This window comes from Barbus barbus (genome assembly GCF_936440315.1).
Source record: "Barbus barbus genome assembly, chromosome: 26".
NCBI lineage: Eukaryota > Metazoa > Chordata > Actinopteri > Cypriniformes > Cyprinidae > Barbus > Barbus barbus.
The window spans coordinates 7094761-7112804 of NC_136754.1; the positions used below are offsets into that span (position 1 = coordinate 7094761).

The window sequence follows — 18044 nt, forward strand, 5'->3', positions numbered from 1 at the left end:
CATTCTCAACCATGTGTTTACACACAATTTCAGAAAACAATCATATAACCAATGATTTTTTTTAATTTGACATTAGTGAAAGCTTATGTTGTTTCATGCTAGCGCAGCTAAGCCATCGTTGGAAAAATCAGTTACATAAGACCTTATTTATAGTTTTAGCAGAAGCTGGGTTTAAATTTTTTTTTTTTTAGAATATCCAGTAACTTTAGAGATCACACTTTCACCACAGACTGTCTTTTTGTAGAAAGGCACAAACCGTTTTTATCAGTTCATGACAGGAACAAATCTATGTTTGAGAATTTCTGCAAGTTGCTGCATGATGATGATCATGTATTAATTAGATATTTATTGATTTTTTTTCATAATTTAAGTTTCTATTGGATTTTCTATGTATTGCATGACGTGCATATTATGCAGAAATTTTCTCTTTTCTTACTTCCTTACTCCTGATTTAAAAAAAAAAAAAAAATTTAATGAAATATCTCATCTTTTTAGTTTCTTTATTTCACCACAATGAGTATATTCTGTATTTTAATTTTAATTTTTTTGCTTCATTGCTTTGATAACATGTTAACATATACAGCATTATATCAAGCACTCAGACAGAAATTGACAGTACAAAAAACAACAAAAAGTAATGGAAAAAAATGTAAGGAAAATTAAAAAAATTAATTGGCCAATTAAATAAAATACTCTCTCTGTGTGTATCTTAATTAGCACAAAGACTAGATAATGTCATTGTAGTGTTTTACGTGTTTAAATATAAAAGCAAAAGAAACATACCAACATTGAGCGTTAGAGACTTTTATTTTGTAAACGGTGACTTTCAAACCGGAAGTGTCTGCCTGAAATGCTCCAGTCTTCTCTGTAGCAGGAGTGTTTTCAGGGGTCATTTAAAGTTCGTGACGTGTCTGTGTGGTCCTGGTGAAAATGTCCGCGGTGATTCCTCGCATCGAGCAGCTGTCATCGAGAGTGGTGCGTGTTTTGGGCTGTAACCCAGGGCCCATGACACTGCAGGGCACCAACACATACCTGGTCGGGACAGGCAGAAGGTACACGAGATAAATGTGCATGTTTAAGCTATTTGCCACTTACAACCTATTTATTGAACGTAACGTGTGTGTTTGTTTGTTTGTGTCTGTGTCAGGCGAGTGTTGATTGATGCAGGCGAGCGCGCGGTACCGGAGTATATTATCAGTCTGCGCGAGGCTCTGAAGCAGCACGACACGTCCATACAGCACATTATAGTCACACACTGGCATCACGACCACACTGGAGGAGTGCAGGATATACTCTCAAACCTTCACACAGGTCAATAATATGCATGTTGTGCACATGTTTTGACATTTGTGACACAAATATGTGAATTTGTTCTCTGAAATCACGCTTTACCTAATAATGTAAATGTAAATATCATTATATGAAAACCATGGTGTCTATAAGAAACCCTCACTAATGTAGCTACATGTGTTGCAGATTCAGAGCTGAGGGTCAGTAAACTCCCTCGGTGTCCTCCACAGGAAGAAGTGATTGGAGACCAGAAGAAGAAATATTCGTATCTCAGTGATGGTGATGTGATACAGACTGAAGGGGCAACATTACGGTAAATACACACACACACACATATATATTGTGTAGATGATATGCTTGCATTATTAAAAATGTAAGCAAACTTTTGAGCGGTTTTATAAACCACCGCGCAAATGTTTGGGGTAAGATTTTTTTAAATGTTTTTCAAAGTCTCTTATATGCTCTGAATTTGTAAAATTGTGAAAAATAACTATTTTCTGTTTTTATATATTTTAAAAGAAAAACAGTAATGGCAAAGCTGAATTTTACACCATGATGCTTCAGAAATCTTTCTAACATGCTGGTTTGGAGCCCAAGAAACATTTCTCATTATTTTCAGTGTTGAAAACTGTTGAAAACCTTTGTACATTTTTAAGGATATGTATGAATGGAAAGGTTGAAAAAACAGCTTTTACTTGAAATTGAAATCTTTTGTGACAATTAACGTCTTTACTGTGACTTCTGATCAATTTAAACCATCCTTGCAGAATAAACGTATTATTTTAAAAATACTAATCCAAAACTTTTTAGAACTTTTATTCACACACATCCCGAGTCTTGAAAGCCTGTATTTACATAAATGCATCGGGCGAATTAGTGTGTACGTTCATAAATGCAAAAACTGTAGTTGGTTGTTTCTTTTGAATAAGCTTTTTTTCTGTATCGTATGTGCACATAGGGTGCTGTTTACTCCCGGACACACAGATGACCACATGGCATTATTGCTGGAGGAGGAGCAAGCTGTGTTTTCAGGTGACTGTATTCTGGGAGAGGGAACGGCCGTGTTTGAGGACCTCCATGATTACATGAAGTCGCTGCAGAAGCTCCTCAGCATGAAGGCTGACCTCATATATCCAGGTGATTGCATGTGTGATGATCACTTTCAGAGTGCTTCCTACATCAAACTTTCGGTGACACTAAGAAATGCTTATGTGTATTTGTGTGTCAGGTCATGGTCCAGTGGTCCAAGACGCATGTTCTAAGATCTGTGAGTACATAACTCACCGCAACGCAAGAGAACAGCAGATCCTAAACGTTCTGCAGAAGAACAGCGGAAATGCGTTCACCTCCAGTGAACTGGTTAAAGTGGTGTACAAGGTTCAGCTCTTTTCTAAATGATCTTAACTTTTTAATTAGACTGAATCCAAAAGCTTTTGGGTCATTCCGTGTCAAATCAAACCAATTTCAAAAAATTCCCCTGTTCAAATTTTTGATTTTGCTAATATTTTTTCTGAAGAAAGACAGACATGTATAGCGATGAAAGCCAAAATATTAAATGTCATGGATTAATATTTACTGAGTAATCCACTATTTTGTAGAGGGGGGTCAAAATGGCTATTTTCACCTGAGATTCAGAGCCAAATTACAGGGGGGTAAAACTGAGAAACACACCTGTCATAAATGAGAGTACATTACTAGAAATGTTACATTATTATTTTCTAAAATGCGTACATTACATAATTTTCATGTGCTTTTATATTGTCTGTATGCCAGGAGACCCCTGAACACCTGCACAGAGCAGCAGAGTTTAACTTGCTGCACCATTTAAAGAAACTCCACAAGGAAGGAAAGATCTGCCTGGGTATGTGTGTGTGTGTGTGTGTGTGTGTGCGCGCCCACGCACGCATGTCTGCATGTGCACCTGTGCTCTGTTGCCTCTCTGAGTTAACGTTAATTTTTGTTTCCTTGCAGCTGAAGGCTCAAATGAAAAGAAGTGGAAGAGCAATTTATGACAATTTTTTAGCCAGCACACTCATCAACCACAGTGACTAATAAAGGTTCCCAGTGAAGTGAGATGGACTTAAGGGGACACTGGGACTAGTCACTTTTTTTTTTTCAAATGTTGACCTGTGGAAACCTGCTCTGATAGGAGGCTATTTACATTTATTTAGCAGACACATTTTTGTAGGTGCCTTTATAAATGACCACATTTAAACAGTATAAGGGGAAAGGGAAGTGGTGTGTGGCCAAGTATGGTGACCCATACTCAGAATTTGTGCTCTGCATTTAACCCATCCAAGTGCACACATAGTAGTGAACATACACCCGGAGCATAAATCATGCAACACAAAACAATTCATAGAATGGGAAAACATGTAAAAGGTAATCCGGTGAAATTTTTATGTTTTGGATATATATTGCCATCTGATGAATATAGCATCACATGAAAACAATAGCAAAAAATAATTTATTCCATGAGAGACTGTGTACAATAACATGTAAATAAAGCAACTTTTATGAGGCCAATGATAACTGGAATATCAAGTCCCATTTAATCATTTTAAATCCCTGCGAATTTTGTTGTTTGAAGCATTTCATTGATTAATTATGTCCTGCTAAATCATTGTTAATCAAGAATGTGCAAATGTCTTTAAAGAAAATGTATATAAATAAATGATCATAGTTTGATGGATTGTTGTTTTCTAAAATGTTGCCTTATTTCTTTCTTTGTCAGTAGAGAGCATTGTTTCAGCCTAAAAGCGTTTATGATTGAGTTCAAATACAGATTGGGGTGGTGTAGCCCCATTTTTTGACAGAGGAAACGTGAACCGGAAGTTAACCGCTTGCACCCGCTGCGGTACAGACCGAATGCGCTCGGAGGCGATGCAGCTGACAGCGGTACCGTGAATAACGATAGTCCGTGCCACCCCTCCGTCCAAGGACAAGGATATTTTGATCACACGGCGAAGATCTGATGGTGTGTCGGAGCCGCGTGCAGAGGGAGGCGACAGAATACCGTTTAACGGCGCCTATGGAATTAATCGTGGTTAATAATCTAGCGCAGATAACGGGGCAGAATGCGCGTGTGTGATGCGGCCGAGCGCGCGCGCTGCAGTATCCGCGCAGAGGCGCGTGAGCCCCCGGCTGCAGGTCAACCGTCGATCCAGTATGTTTGTTTGGTGAATATGTGTCGAATTTAAATGAAAATGGTGCTTTAAAGAAACAAAGAGGGTGTTTATATTTATATATAGTTGTAATAAAGCATATCTGTTAAGGGTTTTTGTTGAAATGAGCCAGCGCTTATAAACGTGTCGGATAGCCGGTGTGGACCGTTATCTGTGGTCCGTGATAAGCCGCAGCCGGTTTATCTGGGAGTCTGTTATGCTCGTGTGTCAGTGTGCGTCTGTGTGCTAGACGCGCTGAGGATGGCATCCGGTGCCGGTGGGGAGGCGCGGGGAGGGGGCCTCGCACCCGTGAAACCGTTCCCGTACTTGTGTGAGGAGTCTACTCAGGGTTTGAAATCTAAGAGCCTCCTCGCGCTCAACGGCGGTCAGGCTCCGGACCAGGAAACGGATCAGACTCTGCTCTCTGCCCCACACAGCTCCCCCGTCAGGACAGAGCGTCGTGAGCCGGAGGGACGCGGCGCCGCGGCGCTCTTGACGCTCCGCCTGCCGCGGCTGCCCGTGAGGCGCTATGTGGACAGGATCCTGTCGGACTCGCGCTGCTTTCTTTTCTGCATGTGTTACCTCACCTTCATCCAGTCTCTGATGGTGTCCGGCTATCTCAGCAGTGTCATCACCACCATAGGTAATATTGACAACTTTCTCTTCTCTTCTCTTCTCTTCTCTTCTCTTCTCGTCGTATCTCACCCCATTCTCCATCCATCCGTCTATCCAAATTTCTTAATTTCGCCATCTCATTTTTCCTAAATTTTTCAGTCTCATCTAGATATTATCAAGGTCAGGACAGTTAAAATGTGTTTCACTACAGATTACAAAATACATGCTTTAAAAAGTAATTTGTGACATTTCCTTAATTACACAAGTTTTGTAACTTAATCTAAATACTTCAGAATACTTTGGAATACTAATAAGGTTTGTAACGCAAGAGTTCCTCTAGAGAAAAATTACATCCACCAAACAGCACTTGGTTTTCCTCTGCATATTAAAAAATACAGACAATCTTTAAAATAAATAAGAACTATATATATATATATATATATATATATATATATATATATATAAGAATGTATTGCTGCTCAAGAAGGCAACACAATGCCAGGGCGTGTAAACTTTTTGAATCAGGTGAAAAGGTTACTTATTTTGTCCTTTAGGAAACATGGAAGTATTCGTTTTTTGAAGGGCAGCACTAGAGAGTTGGCTTCGTAATCCAAAGGTTGCAAGTTCGAGTCTCGGGCCAGCAGGAATTGTAGGTGGGGGGAGTGAATGTACAGCCCTCAATACCATGACTTAGGTGCCCTTGAGCAAGGCACCGAACCCCCAATTGCTCCCCGGGCGCCGCAGCATAAATGGCTGCCCACTGCTCCGGGTGTGTGTTCACGGTGTGTGTGTGTTCACTGCTGTGTGTGTGCACTTTGGATGGGTAAATGCAGAGCACAAATTCCGAGTATGGGTCACCATACTTGGCCGTATGTCACGTCACTTTTTTTTTCACTTTTTTAAATGGAAAAAAAGATCTTTAAACAAAATAAGAAAAATATACACATCATAATTTTGTTAAAATTATTACAATTTTGCATATTCTGCAGGGAGTATAAAACTAATGAGCAGAATTGTAGATTGTTGACTGTTGATACTAATTGCCTGTTTCAGTTTACATTAACGTTTAAATTAAATAAATGACATTAAAATTTAAAGTAATCAGTCTGGTAATCTAAAGTACTTTTCGGATGTAACTGTAATTTGATTACCAGCCATTTAAAATGTAACTAATGAAATAGTCACTCATATTTTGTATTTTAAATGTGTAACTAGGTTGCATGTACTTGCCAAACCTGGATATCATCTACTCTGAATATAATCTCTTGAATTTCATTTCATGTTTCCTCCTCTTGATCTCCATTTCAATTTCAATTTTGCCTTCTCTCAGTAACATTTCAGTCTCATCTCTTCATCCACAGTTTCATGTTATCTCATCACAAACTCCATTTTTTTAAATCTCATCTCAGTCTCATCTCCTCTTAATAACATTTCAGTCTCATCTCTTTATTTCTCATGTTGTTTCATCTGATCTCATCCTAATCTCTCTTCCTCTTAATAACATTTCAGTCTTGTCTCATTTAGTCTCCTTTCTCCTCACCCCAATATCAAATTTCTAATTTAAATCTGCTCTCCTCTCAGCATCTCTCTTTTCATCACATTCCAATCTATAATTTCTCAAACTCATCTCATCTTAATCTCTTCTCAATCTCATCTCATCTCAGTCTCATCTAGGGATGCAGCGATTAACCGGTTGCGCGATTAACCGCGCTTTAAAACGTCACGGTTAATTAATCGTAAAGGTTTCGCAAAACCGAGTGTTTCTGTTGCACGGAGCTGAACTGTTGCAGCTTGTGCAAAATGAAAACAAAGCCACGCTAGTGGTGCACCAGCTTCAAATGACGCGCTGCTTATCAGAGACACGGAGGCTACTACACTAATTACATTAGTGACAGAGGGACTAAACAGCAAAGCTTTATTTCCACCAGAGAAATGCCTGTCGATAGTAGTGTGCAGGGCTCCACAGTGCGAGCATTTCACTCGCATTTGCGACTAAAAATAGATGTGTGCGAACTGGAAAATGTATTTAGGAGCACAAGTGCGAATACAAAAAAATAAAAATACAAAACAGCCTAACTTATACAGTAGCCTATAACAAACATATTAATTTATTCTTCTTTATTTATGGAAAAATTGCGATGCAGCCTCATATGATTACTTTAGAACTTTAAAAAGGCAACGGTTTAATTTAAATGAGCACAGATGAGAAGAAAAGCGGAGCGAGTTAAAGTGAAGACGCGCTGAATGACGCACATTCGCCACTAGAGGGCGCTGCCGCTGCCGTTACCCCGGTAACCCAGTAAACAAATCAGCTGCGCTACTTTCCTAAAACTGTGTTAATAATGTTTCACACTCACAGTCATTTAGATATTTATATTCGCTTTAGTCTTCACAATAGCATCAAATAATTCTTACTTAAAGACTTAATGAGCTATTTATTTTCAAACATTGTTTCTAAGCTAAAACATGGCCCATCCACTGATCTATAATAGAGAACAGTGGGCCTATCTATATATCAACGACTGATTCGTTATTATTGTTCAGTAACACAAGTTCCATTAGTTAACTTGAAAAAAACAATGACTGCATTTATTAATAATGCTATCTTAATTTCAACTTTTAATAATACATTATAAAATCAAAAGTTGTCTTAATATAATTCAATGGAGCTAACATTAACTAACATAGTTGTATTTTTTATTAATCAACATTAACAAAGAATATTAACTACAATTAGCTATTGCACATTTTTAGTTAATGTTAACCTGCTTTAACTAATGTTAACAAATGGGACCTACCTATTGTTCTTTCGTTCATTATTTTCAAAAGAGAAATACTGTCATGGATGTTTACAGAGCAGCGGTCACCTTTTTTAATTCTAATGGGAGAGATGGACTTTTGTTTGTTGTTTGTTTATTATTATTTTGTGCTGTATTGTTGGTTACTGTGTTATTTCTATTTCAAAAGCCAGCAATAAATAACACTTTAACATCTAAAGAGTGTTCATGTGATTTTATACATTAATGTTGGGAAATGAATAAATGCCTAATAATCGTCATAATCGTAAAACCGTGATTATTCATCAGACAATAATCGTACCAGCAAAATCTATAATCGTTGCATCCCTATCCCCTCCTCTATAAATAATATCTCATCTCAAACCATATTCTACTTCAACATTGGAGTTTATTTATGAATTTTATACTAAATGAATCCTGTGTTTTCCAGAAAAACGATACAGTCTGCGAAGCTCAGAGTCGGGTCTTCTGGTCAGCTGTTTTGACATTGGTAGTCTCCTCATTGTGGTGTTCATCAGCTACTTTGGTGGGCGGGGCCAGAGGCCTCGGTGGTTGGCTGTAGGGGGCGTGTTCATTGCTGTGGGTGCCGCCCTCTTCTCCCTACCTCACTTTATCTCTCCGCCATATCAGCTGGAGGAGCTGAACAGCACAGTAGGAGGAGAGGGGCTCTGTGCCGGCGGGAATGGCAGCGGGCAGGAGAGGCCAACACTGTCCAGGTGCCAGCGGGACCGGGAGGAGAGTGCGCACGCACTGTACGTGGCACTGTTCATCTGCGCTCAGATCCTCGTGGGAATGGGATCGACTCCCATATACACCCTTGGACCAACTTACCTGGATGACAATGTGAAGAAGGAGAACGCATCCCTGTACCTGGGTGAGTCAAAGTGAGGCTTTGTCCGTGTGTTGTTGAATGGCTGGGTCAGTCTATGACGCTTGGGGCCACGTTTTTCTTGCATGAGATCTACACAACCACCACTTTGTCTCTTCAAAAAGTTCATAAATGGATCATAAAAGTAATCGACTTGAATTTAGTAGGTAATGGTTAGGAGTTGCCAGTAGGGGCTTGTGACGGCGCTGAGGAGAGGAAGAATGCGCATATCTTTCAGGAGAGGAAGAATGTTCTTGAAATGTTTGACGACAAACAGTTAATCAAATGGTTACATTTCCTCAGTTATTCAAAACGAGCAAAGAACATCATAACTGACTTCAGTCTAGCGCAGGTATTATATGCAGTCTACACTGTATGATGAATACATCTCTTACCCCTTATTTACACTGCAGGCGTCTGCGGCGCATTACAGCTCCACGGCCACCGGAGCTGATCAGCCGCACTGTGGCAAGTTTCTGAAGCGGCTCTCTGCACTGCGTCACTAAAGATAGGCACCCAGTCTATTTTTGATGGATAATAATAATCGTCTCGCTGTCGTCAAAGGCATCAGCAACAGGCGATATCTTTGACTATCGTCGATACACTATACTATCGTCTATCGGCACCCTAAATCGAGTTGTGATGACGCTTCGTTTCCTTGTCATAATGTATTCTCTTGAAAATTCTTTATTGTCAAATGTGTGTTAAATGTAAACTCCTATTAGGAATTTAACCATTCAATGTGAATTTATCTAAGAATATTCTTAATTAAGGAAATCTATTCAGTGATTGGTCCATGCGTATGTCGTCATCCAAAATCCCGTTTGTGGCACAGAAAAGTGTCGCGAATCATCTCTAAGACTGACGCTTAAGATTTAGTCCTACACTTCGCTTAAAGGAACACTCCACTTTTTTTTGGAAATAGGCTCATTTTACAACTCCCCAAGAGTTAAACAGTTGAGTTTTACCGTTTTTGAATCCATTCAGCCGATCTCCGGGTCTGGCGGTAGCACTTTTAGCTTAGCTTAGCATAGATCATTGAATCGGATTAGACCATTAGCATTTGGTCATCAAAAATGACCAAAGAGTTTCGATAATTTTCCAATTTAAAGCTTGACTCTTCTGTAGTTACATCGTGTTCGAAGACTGGCGGAAAATGAAAAGTTGTGATTTTCTAGGCCGATATGGCTAGGAACTATACTCGTTCAGTTCAAAAGCCAGCATCTCTGATTATATGGTGCATAAGTGCATACGGTATGGGCAGCTTGCATGTTTTGGAGGGTACTATGAATGCTGAAAGGTATATAAAAGTTTTAGAGCAACATATGCTCCCCTCCAGACGACATGTATTTCAGCAGAACAATGCAAAACCACATACTGCAGCTATTACAACAGCATGGCTTCAAAAGAAGAGTCCGGGTGCTGAATTGGCCTGCCTGCAGTCCAGATCTTTCACCTATAGAGAACATTTGGTGCATCATTAAACGAAAAACACGTCAAAGACAACCTCAAACTCTTCAGCAGCTGGAAACCTATATCAGGTAAGAATGGGACCTAATTCCAACTCCAAAACTCCAGAAACTCATGACCTCGATGCCCAGAAGTCTTCAAACTGTTTAGAAAAGAAGAGGAGATGCTACACCATTATAAACATGCCCCCGTCCCAACTATTTTGAGAACTGTAGCAGGCATCAAATTTGAAATGAGCTCATTTTGTGCATAAAATTGTAAAATTTCTCAGTTTAAACATTTGTTATCTATGTTCTATTGTGAATAAAATATTGGCTCATGTGATTTGAAATTCTTTTAGTTTTCATTTTAATTAAATTTTAAAAATGTCCCAACATTTCCGGAATTTGGGTTGTACTTCAGCTTTATTCCAATTGACAAAAACACTTTTTTTTATATAGTTTTATGTTAACGATAACAACACTAAGATAGAGTCACAACAGTATGCAGTAACAAACCTAGATAATCCGATTTGATTTAATGTGGACTGATCAGAGTATTACTCTTACTAGTTCTGTACTTGCTTGAAACAATATTTTAGAATATTTTTTTCAGGTTTCATACCTTAAACATTTCAAATTTTTAAACAGAAAATCAACATTTGGAACTGACATTCTATTAATTAGCTAAGTGGGCATGGTAACAGTCCATGCTAATAATCTCAAAATTGCAAATATTAGCTGTTTGTACCAGTCAATAATAAGTGTATATGTGCATGTCTGAGTATGACATGAATTTGTTTGACAGGAAACCACAGTTTAGATTGGGTTTTGTCCACAACAGTGCCTTTTAACCTGATGGTTAACAAGTTTTTTTTTCTACTTCCTAAAAAAAACTCTGTGACCGAATTGTGCTATGCAAAGTCTGTATCCACCTACAGTAGCATATGACAGCTAAAGAAATTCCGTTGTTCTTGTTTTGTGCATGTTTAGCTATCATGTATGTAATGGGAGCTCTTGGACCAGCCGCTGGGTATCTGCTGGGTGGGATTCTGATCGGTTTCTATGTCGACCCTGGTACCATTGTCAATATTGATCAGAATGACCCACGGTTTGTGGGAAACTGGTGAGGGAAATCTTGTCTCTCATTTGCTGTTTATTAATTAACATGCAGTAAACCTAACAGCACTGTAACCCTCTCTGTGTCTGTCACTCTCTCAGGTGGAGTGGGTTTCTCCTGTGTGCTGTGGCAATGTTGTTGGTGATCTTCCCCATGTTTTCCTTCCCTAAAAAACTTCCTCCACGGCACAAGAAAAGTAAAAGACATGTAAAAAAGGCTGCAGGTGATGTCTCCAGCGATGACGAAATGATGAAGCAAAAGAGCCAGGCTGTCTCGTCCTCCATGGGTTTTGGCAAAAATATCAAAGGTGAAGCCTAATGTCAAATCTAAAATCTGATTCTTATCAGATCATCTTTGAAGAATGATGTCACACTAGATATTTGAGACAGCTAGGATTTCCAAAAATGTGCTTTTTAGAAATGGCTAGCAAGTTGGACATGGCTATTTTCTTTTCTTTAAAAAAAAAAAAATGTTTTATATATTAAACGGGTCATCGGATGAGACATGCACTTTTATAAGTTGTTATAACTGAAATGTGTGTTGGCAGTGTGTGTACACAACCTCCCTAAAAGATAAAGATCCAGCCAGTAGTTTTTTTTATCTTGTAAAATTTCCCCTTTTTCATATCAAGCCTGTCTGTGTGATGTCACACAGACCCAGGCCCTCCCACGATTGTTGATTGACACTAGCATTTTACCTTAGACCTGCCCTGAGTGAGCTGTCATCAGTCTGCCATTGTTTCGACACCGTAGCAGGTGTAGACAAGAATGGCTCCTAAGCGATTGAGGTGTTTTGTTGTTGGATGTAATAATGAAGGGAAGGGAATGCATCTTCGGATCTACCTTAATGCGTTTATGTTCGTGCAAATCATTCGTGATCCAGCCTCACTTACAGAGGAAGTGAGTGTAAGGTTCTTATGTGAAAATTTGCAAACCTTTCCTAATAACGTGCTTGTTAGCAAGTTCTGCCGCTAAAGTAAACAGTATCATGACAATGGCTCGTAACCCCACAGAAGAGAGGGGCGGGGTGTATATAGAAAATATATGTATGTATAAAAACTATATTCGTTAACTGAAATAAAGCGGAAATAAAAATAAAGTTTATGTATTTTATTTCAGTTTTATTAGTTTCTTTTATTTCCGCTTTATTTCAGTTAACGAATATAGTTTTTAGTAGTTTTAGTTAACAATAACAACACTGATTTTTAGTATGAACACATTTTGGATGACACACATAAAATCAAATGATAAATCTGTCTTGTTTCTCTCTCTGTCTGTTTCTGTCTCTCTCCAGATTTGCCAAAAGCAGTAGTGCGTATATTGAGTAATGTGACGTTTTTATTTGTGAGTTTGTCATATACGGCGGAATGTGCCATCGTCACAGCCTTCATCACTTTCATTCCCAAATTTATTGAATCTCAATTTGGTGTTCCAGCATCTAATGCCAGTATATACACAGGTACATCACAGACTCACACTGACACAAACATGTGTTGATCTGATCGAAGTACTTGCTGTGGTTGTTTATTAATCGTGAATTTGGATGCAGGTCTGATCATCGTACCCAGTGCAGGTGTCGGTATAGTTTTAGGTGGGTACATCATTAAGAAACTGAAGCTCGGTGCAAGAGAAGCAGCAAAGCTGGCCATGATCTGCAGCGGCGTGTCTTTGCTCTGCTTTTCCACTCTCTTTATTGTCGGCTGCGAGAGCATTAACCTCGGTGGAATCAATATCCCCTACACCACTGGGTAATGGAGTAAAACCCTGTAGACCCATCCATAAATATCACCTGGAAACATGAGCTGCACTGAATGATGTTCCATCTGTTTTTTGCAGGCCGACGCTGACTCTGTCTCACCGAAACCTGACGGGAAGCTGTAACGTCAACTGTGGCTGCAGGATTCATGAGTATGCGCCTGTCTGTGGCTCTGATGGTATCACATACTTTAACCCATGTCTGGCTGGCTGCAGCAACATCGCCAACCAAACCTCAGGAGTGAGTCATTTTTAATCAAGAGTTTTTAAAATAGGGTCTGTGGTCAGTTGAAATGTAGATCAACAGTGAATCCAGGGCTTTACAAAACCATGTTGGGGTTTATTTTGCAGTAATGCCCAACTGCTTGCATGTTCTCTTACTTTAAAATAAAAGCTGTTTACAGTAGGGCTGCAGCTAATGATTATTTTTATTGTCGACTAATCTATCGATTATTTTTTCGATTAATCTATTTATTATTTTCTTATCAGTTGATGTATTCTTTCAACTATCAATAAATAATCAAATTAACTTCTGCTATTAATCTTAATATTTTATTCAAACGTTTTCTCATAATTAAGGCTTTACAAAAATAACAACAACAAAGAAAGAAAGAAAACCATAACAATAAAGAAAAATTATATATAATATAATAATAAAATAAATAATAATAACAATAAACAATTAATAAAAAATAAAAATGAAAGAAAATAATAATAAATAAAAAAATAAGAAAAAGAAAAATAATAGCAATAAATAATTATTAAAAAATAAAAAAGGAAGCAAGAAATAGACTAACAATAACAAGAAAGAAAGAAGGAAAGAATTACAGGGCAGTGCTACAATCAATAGAAGTGCACATTATGGCTGCATTCACAGTTGCTGTTTGGGACTGACAACAGTTGCTTACAGGTGAGAGACTTTAAATATTTTATTTATTCAGCAGATTAAAACATTTGCTTGAATACATATGAATGAACAGCTGTTAAACAACACAGTTAAACAACTAACAACAACTTTAAATGTTTTGTTAGCGAATGCAGAGAGCGCATTTGGCGCTGACGGTCAAGAACTCGAATCATTTCTCCTCCTCCGTCTCTGTGGGTGAATTAAACCCGTCATAATTATACAGGCAACTCGATGTCCCGTGCTTTGAATGTGGTTGTGAATCCTGACAATGTGAAGGTGTCAGTTCGGCTATTATAGCCTCTATATATATCTCCCACGGTTCTGACTATCGTATAAAAATGAAATGATATATGAACGCAACTCTATGAAGTGATGTTGCCATACTAGCTTTTACCTTCTGCTCTAGAGTCTTGTTTTGTGTAAAACATGGCAGAAAAACAGTCTTGAAGTAGGGATAACTGCAGGCTCGCGCAATGGGCGTGGCTAAAGGTGCGACTCGTCGACGCGTTCCATGCTAATCGACGAATCGCTGCAGCCCTAGTTTACAGTGATTAAGCATATGCTTGCTACAATTTGTACTCTTAGATTTTGGATTCTGTTTGTTTTTTTTCTCTCTCCATTTTCATCCTTCTGGACTTTGTTTTAATGATTAAATTAAACTGTAGTAATCAAAAGGCATGTCTTATTGAAATCATACAACTTTATAGAATTTAAAAACAATTTATTAAGCATTTAACAAAAATGCCATTTATAGGGCCATTTTATTTTTTTTATCAAATTCAATTTTATTGTTCCCAAATTTAATGTTTTCCATTTTGATTCAATAAAGGTTTAATTCAATTTTAATAATAAAAAATCAAATGTCTAATCAATTGAATTCATAGAACTATTACGTTTTTATGACTGAATTTTGTATTTCAGTCACACATTTTCCACATTCGCAATAATCATAGGGTCCTAAAATAATTTCTGGACCCCCTGGCTATGAGTCGTGGACCCCACACCCCACTTTGAGAGCCACTGGCTTAAGATGCCAACATTTTTCATGGTAGCCTAAAAATTTAACCACCAGAAAAAATTGTCTCTGTCAGTATTGTTGATATTTTTCATGTGTACGGTAACGTGTTTTCTCGCTCTCAGATCAGAAACTATTCGGACTGCGCATGCGTTCAGAGCAGACAGGTGATCACACCGTCGGGAGGAAACCATGATCTGCAGGTGGTGATTGTGAAGACGTACCTAAATGAGAACGGTTACGCACTGGCAGGAAAGTGTGAGCGTACATGTGGAACGCTCATCACCTTCCTCATCTTTCTCTTCATCGTTTCTCTCATAACCGCCTGCGCTCAGCCATCTGTCATCATCGTTACGCTCAGGTCTGCCTCTCTCCATGTACTCACCATGATGTTCCCTCTGTATCTCTTTGTTTTACTCATTCCTCTTTTATTTTCTGAGCAGGTCAGTGGAGGAAGAGGACAGGCCGTTTGCTCTGGGAATGCAGTTTGTTCTTCTCAGGACTCTTGGTAGGATTGGACAGATTTGATTGAATTCATCTTTTTTTTTGGCTGTCCAATAAAGCTGGGCAAATATTGAATATTCAACATATGTTCAGGATTGTTTTGCTGGCAATATAGAATTAAGCTTGATTATAATGCTCTTTTTATTTGGCCATTACATTTCCCGAAGACCATCTCAGAAGACTATCATTTCTTGGCTCAGGAATATTAAAACCCAAGATGTTATAATAGCAATATCAAATATAAGCTGCTTCATTCAGTGATTCAAAACACTGATTTAATGATTTATATGCACCTTCATTTTAAAAGTGTTCAGTGAAAGATCACGGAGGCATTTTTCATATATTAAAAGGTTAATGATACAAAAATACAGAAAAACTTTCTGTAATATTTTGAAATATTACATTTTAAAATAACTAATATTCTAATATGCTGATCTGGTGCTCAAGAAACATTATTATTGTTATTATGTTGACAATGTTATTATATTTCAGCAATGTTGAAAAAAATAGTTCTGCTTAATATTTTTGTGGCAACCATAATATATTTTTTCCATTCATTTTTTTTTCTTGCCAGCCTACATCCCCACTCCTATATATTTTGGAGCTGTGATTGACACCACCTGTATGCTGTGGCAGCAGGATTGTGGTTTCCATGGGTCCTGCTGGGAGTACGATGTCACTTCCCTCCGCTTTGTTTACTTTGGGCTGGCAGCGAGCTTGAAGTTCCTGGGCTTCCTGTTCATCTTTCTCACCTGGTATTCGCTGAAGCGGCTCGAGGAGCAGACGCAAACACACACGCACGCACACACGCTTTCCCCGCTGGACACGGTGAGCCACCTCATCTGTCACGCAGGAGGCCACAAAGGCCACGCCCGCACACGCTCCTGTCCTGTCTTCCTGCCACGCCCGGCAGAACACTCCCACGCTGCACTGACAACTGGACACTCCCTTAGCCGTGGTAACAGCTGCCCTGGCAATGGCCTGAAAGCAATAACTCCGCCCATACGGTCACTTGAAAAAGTGGCGGTGTGAGGACTGGAGCCATGCGCACACACACACTCGCTCATACACATGCATGCAAACATTGTTACGATTATGAGGGCCGATTATGTAAATGGAAACATACCACACCGCTTATAACCATTGCTGGTGCCTTTTTTTTTTAACTCAAAGACACATTATCACAGGATTTTTGTGAAGCACTGATTAGTAATAAAACGTTTTTGACAATACCTCAGCAGGACGAATACCTCTGTTTATCATCACATACAAATACAAACATACTCGAACACATATACTCATCTAATCTAGTTACCTATAGTGTTAGTTGTGCACATACTCTTTTGGTTCTCCTGTACAGCAGAAAGCTACATGTACTTGTTTACCTCATTTATTCATCCATTTTTCAACAGTGAAGGGAAAGAGACTGCAAACTTTACTATGCAACCTCCTCCCATCGCACTGGCTCCTCCTGAATCACATTAGCCTCTCCCCTAAAAAGCCTCCATACCAACCATTTTTCTACACTCAGACTGTAAACTCCTCCCACAGTACTGACTTTTTTTTTTTTTTTTTTATTGACGTATTGTCAAGTATGGTATACTCGAAATTGGTGCTCTGCGTTTAACCCATCCAAGTGCACACACACAGCAGTGAGTAGTGAACAAATCCACACACACCCGGAGCAGTGGGCAGCCATGCTGCAGCGCCCGGGGAGCAATTGGGGGTTCGGTGCCTTGCTCAAGGGCACCTCAGTCGTGGTATTGAGGGTGGAGAGAGCGCTGGACACTCACTCCCCCCACCTACAATTCCTGCCGGCCGGGGGCTCGAACTCGCAACCTTTCGATTACTAGTCCGACTCTCTAACCATTAGGCCACGACTTCCGACTTCAGGTGTCTTCAACAGATAGATGGGAGTACGACATCAAAGTACCACGAGAGCTATAGAGAGCAGACCGCTACATATGCTTTCAAATCACTCTCATGGTACTTTGATGTCATCCACCAATCGGTCTGCACAGCACCGCTTCATGTCGAACACAAATTCATCACATTGGCTTCTCCTAAACTTTAAATCCCTCCCTTAAACAACCTCCCTTTCAACTCTATTGGTCACACCCAGAGTGTAAACTCCTCCCACAGTACTGATTCCTCCTGAATCATAATAGCCCCTCTCCCACTTTAAAAACCCTCACCTAAAACAACAGGCTTGTTCAAGATGAACTACACTAGCCTGCCACCAGTTGGCGAGATCTGCCGCTTGCAGTCGGGGGCGGAATTGAATGTGGAGACATCAAGTCAGACACATTCTGCTCCAGGTAGTGAAGCTCATGTGGTATTTGCATACTCTATCACAGATGGAGTGAATTAAATGCAACATTTATCAAATGCACAGACGTTTCATAAATGTTTTCATGAGCAACAGAAACACATTTTATACTGTTTAATACAAAGCCATTTGTTCATGAATAAAGTTCAACATAAACATGTGTGACCCTGGTCTTAAGTCGCTGAGTTATATTTGTAGCAGTAGCCAAAAATACATTGTATGGGTCAAAATT

General features: G+C 39.1%; 2 protein-coding genes across 3 annotated transcripts; both read left to right on the top strand.

Moving 5' to 3' along the window:
• The first annotated feature begins 790 nt into the window (after window positions 1–790).
• On the top strand, window positions 791–3994 carry LOC306845892 (endoribonuclease LACTB2). Its single transcript, XM_079378892.1, has 7 exons — window positions 791–1052; window positions 1148–1311; window positions 1477–1603; window positions 2249–2427; window positions 2519–2667; window positions 3064–3151; window positions 3262–3994. The coding sequence occupies exons 1-7, from the start codon at window positions 931–933 to the stop codon at window positions 3300–3302; spliced, it is 870 nt and encodes a 289-aa protein (XP_079235018.1). The 5' UTR covers window positions 791–930; the 3' UTR covers window positions 3303–3994.
• A 172-nt stretch (window positions 3995–4166) lies between these two features.
• On the top strand, window positions 4167–16711 carry LOC306845881 (solute carrier organic anion transporter family member 5A1-like; the record flags this gene model as incomplete). Of its 2 annotated transcripts, XM_079378881.1 has the most annotated exons (11): window positions 4167–4456; window positions 4892–5097; window positions 8298–8741; window positions 11177–11309; window positions 11405–11610; window positions 12597–12761; window positions 12852–13050; window positions 13139–13298; window positions 15105–15340; window positions 15423–15487; window positions 16058–16711. In XM_079378881.1, exons 1-11 carry the CDS (start codon window positions 4368–4370, stop codon window positions 16513–16515), a joined length of 2361 nt encoding a protein of 786 aa, XP_079235007.1. In that variant the 5' UTR covers window positions 4167–4367. The 2 variants fall into 2 exon arrangements, with proteins under 2 accessions (XP_079235007.1, XP_079235006.1); XM_079378880.1 differs by lacking the exon at window positions 4167–4456 and having other exon boundaries at window positions 4595–5097; window positions 16058–16515.
• Between the last annotated feature and the right edge of the window lie 1333 nt (window positions 16712–18044).

Bases quoted from the DNA above. Each gene is read 5' to 3' on its own strand.
- LOC306845892 (XM_079378892.1), top strand. From the start codon at position 931: ATGTCCGCGGTGATTCCTCGCATCGAGCAGCTGTCATCGAGAGTGGTG. The intron at 1,053-1,147 runs GTACACGAGATA...TGTCTGTGTCAG, and splicing joins CTGGTCGGGACAGGCAGAAG to GCGAGTGTTGATTGATGCAG. The intron at 2,428-2,518 runs GTGATTGCATGT...TTTGTGTGTCAG, and splicing joins GGCTGACCTCATATATCCAG to GTCATGGTCCAGTGGTCCAA.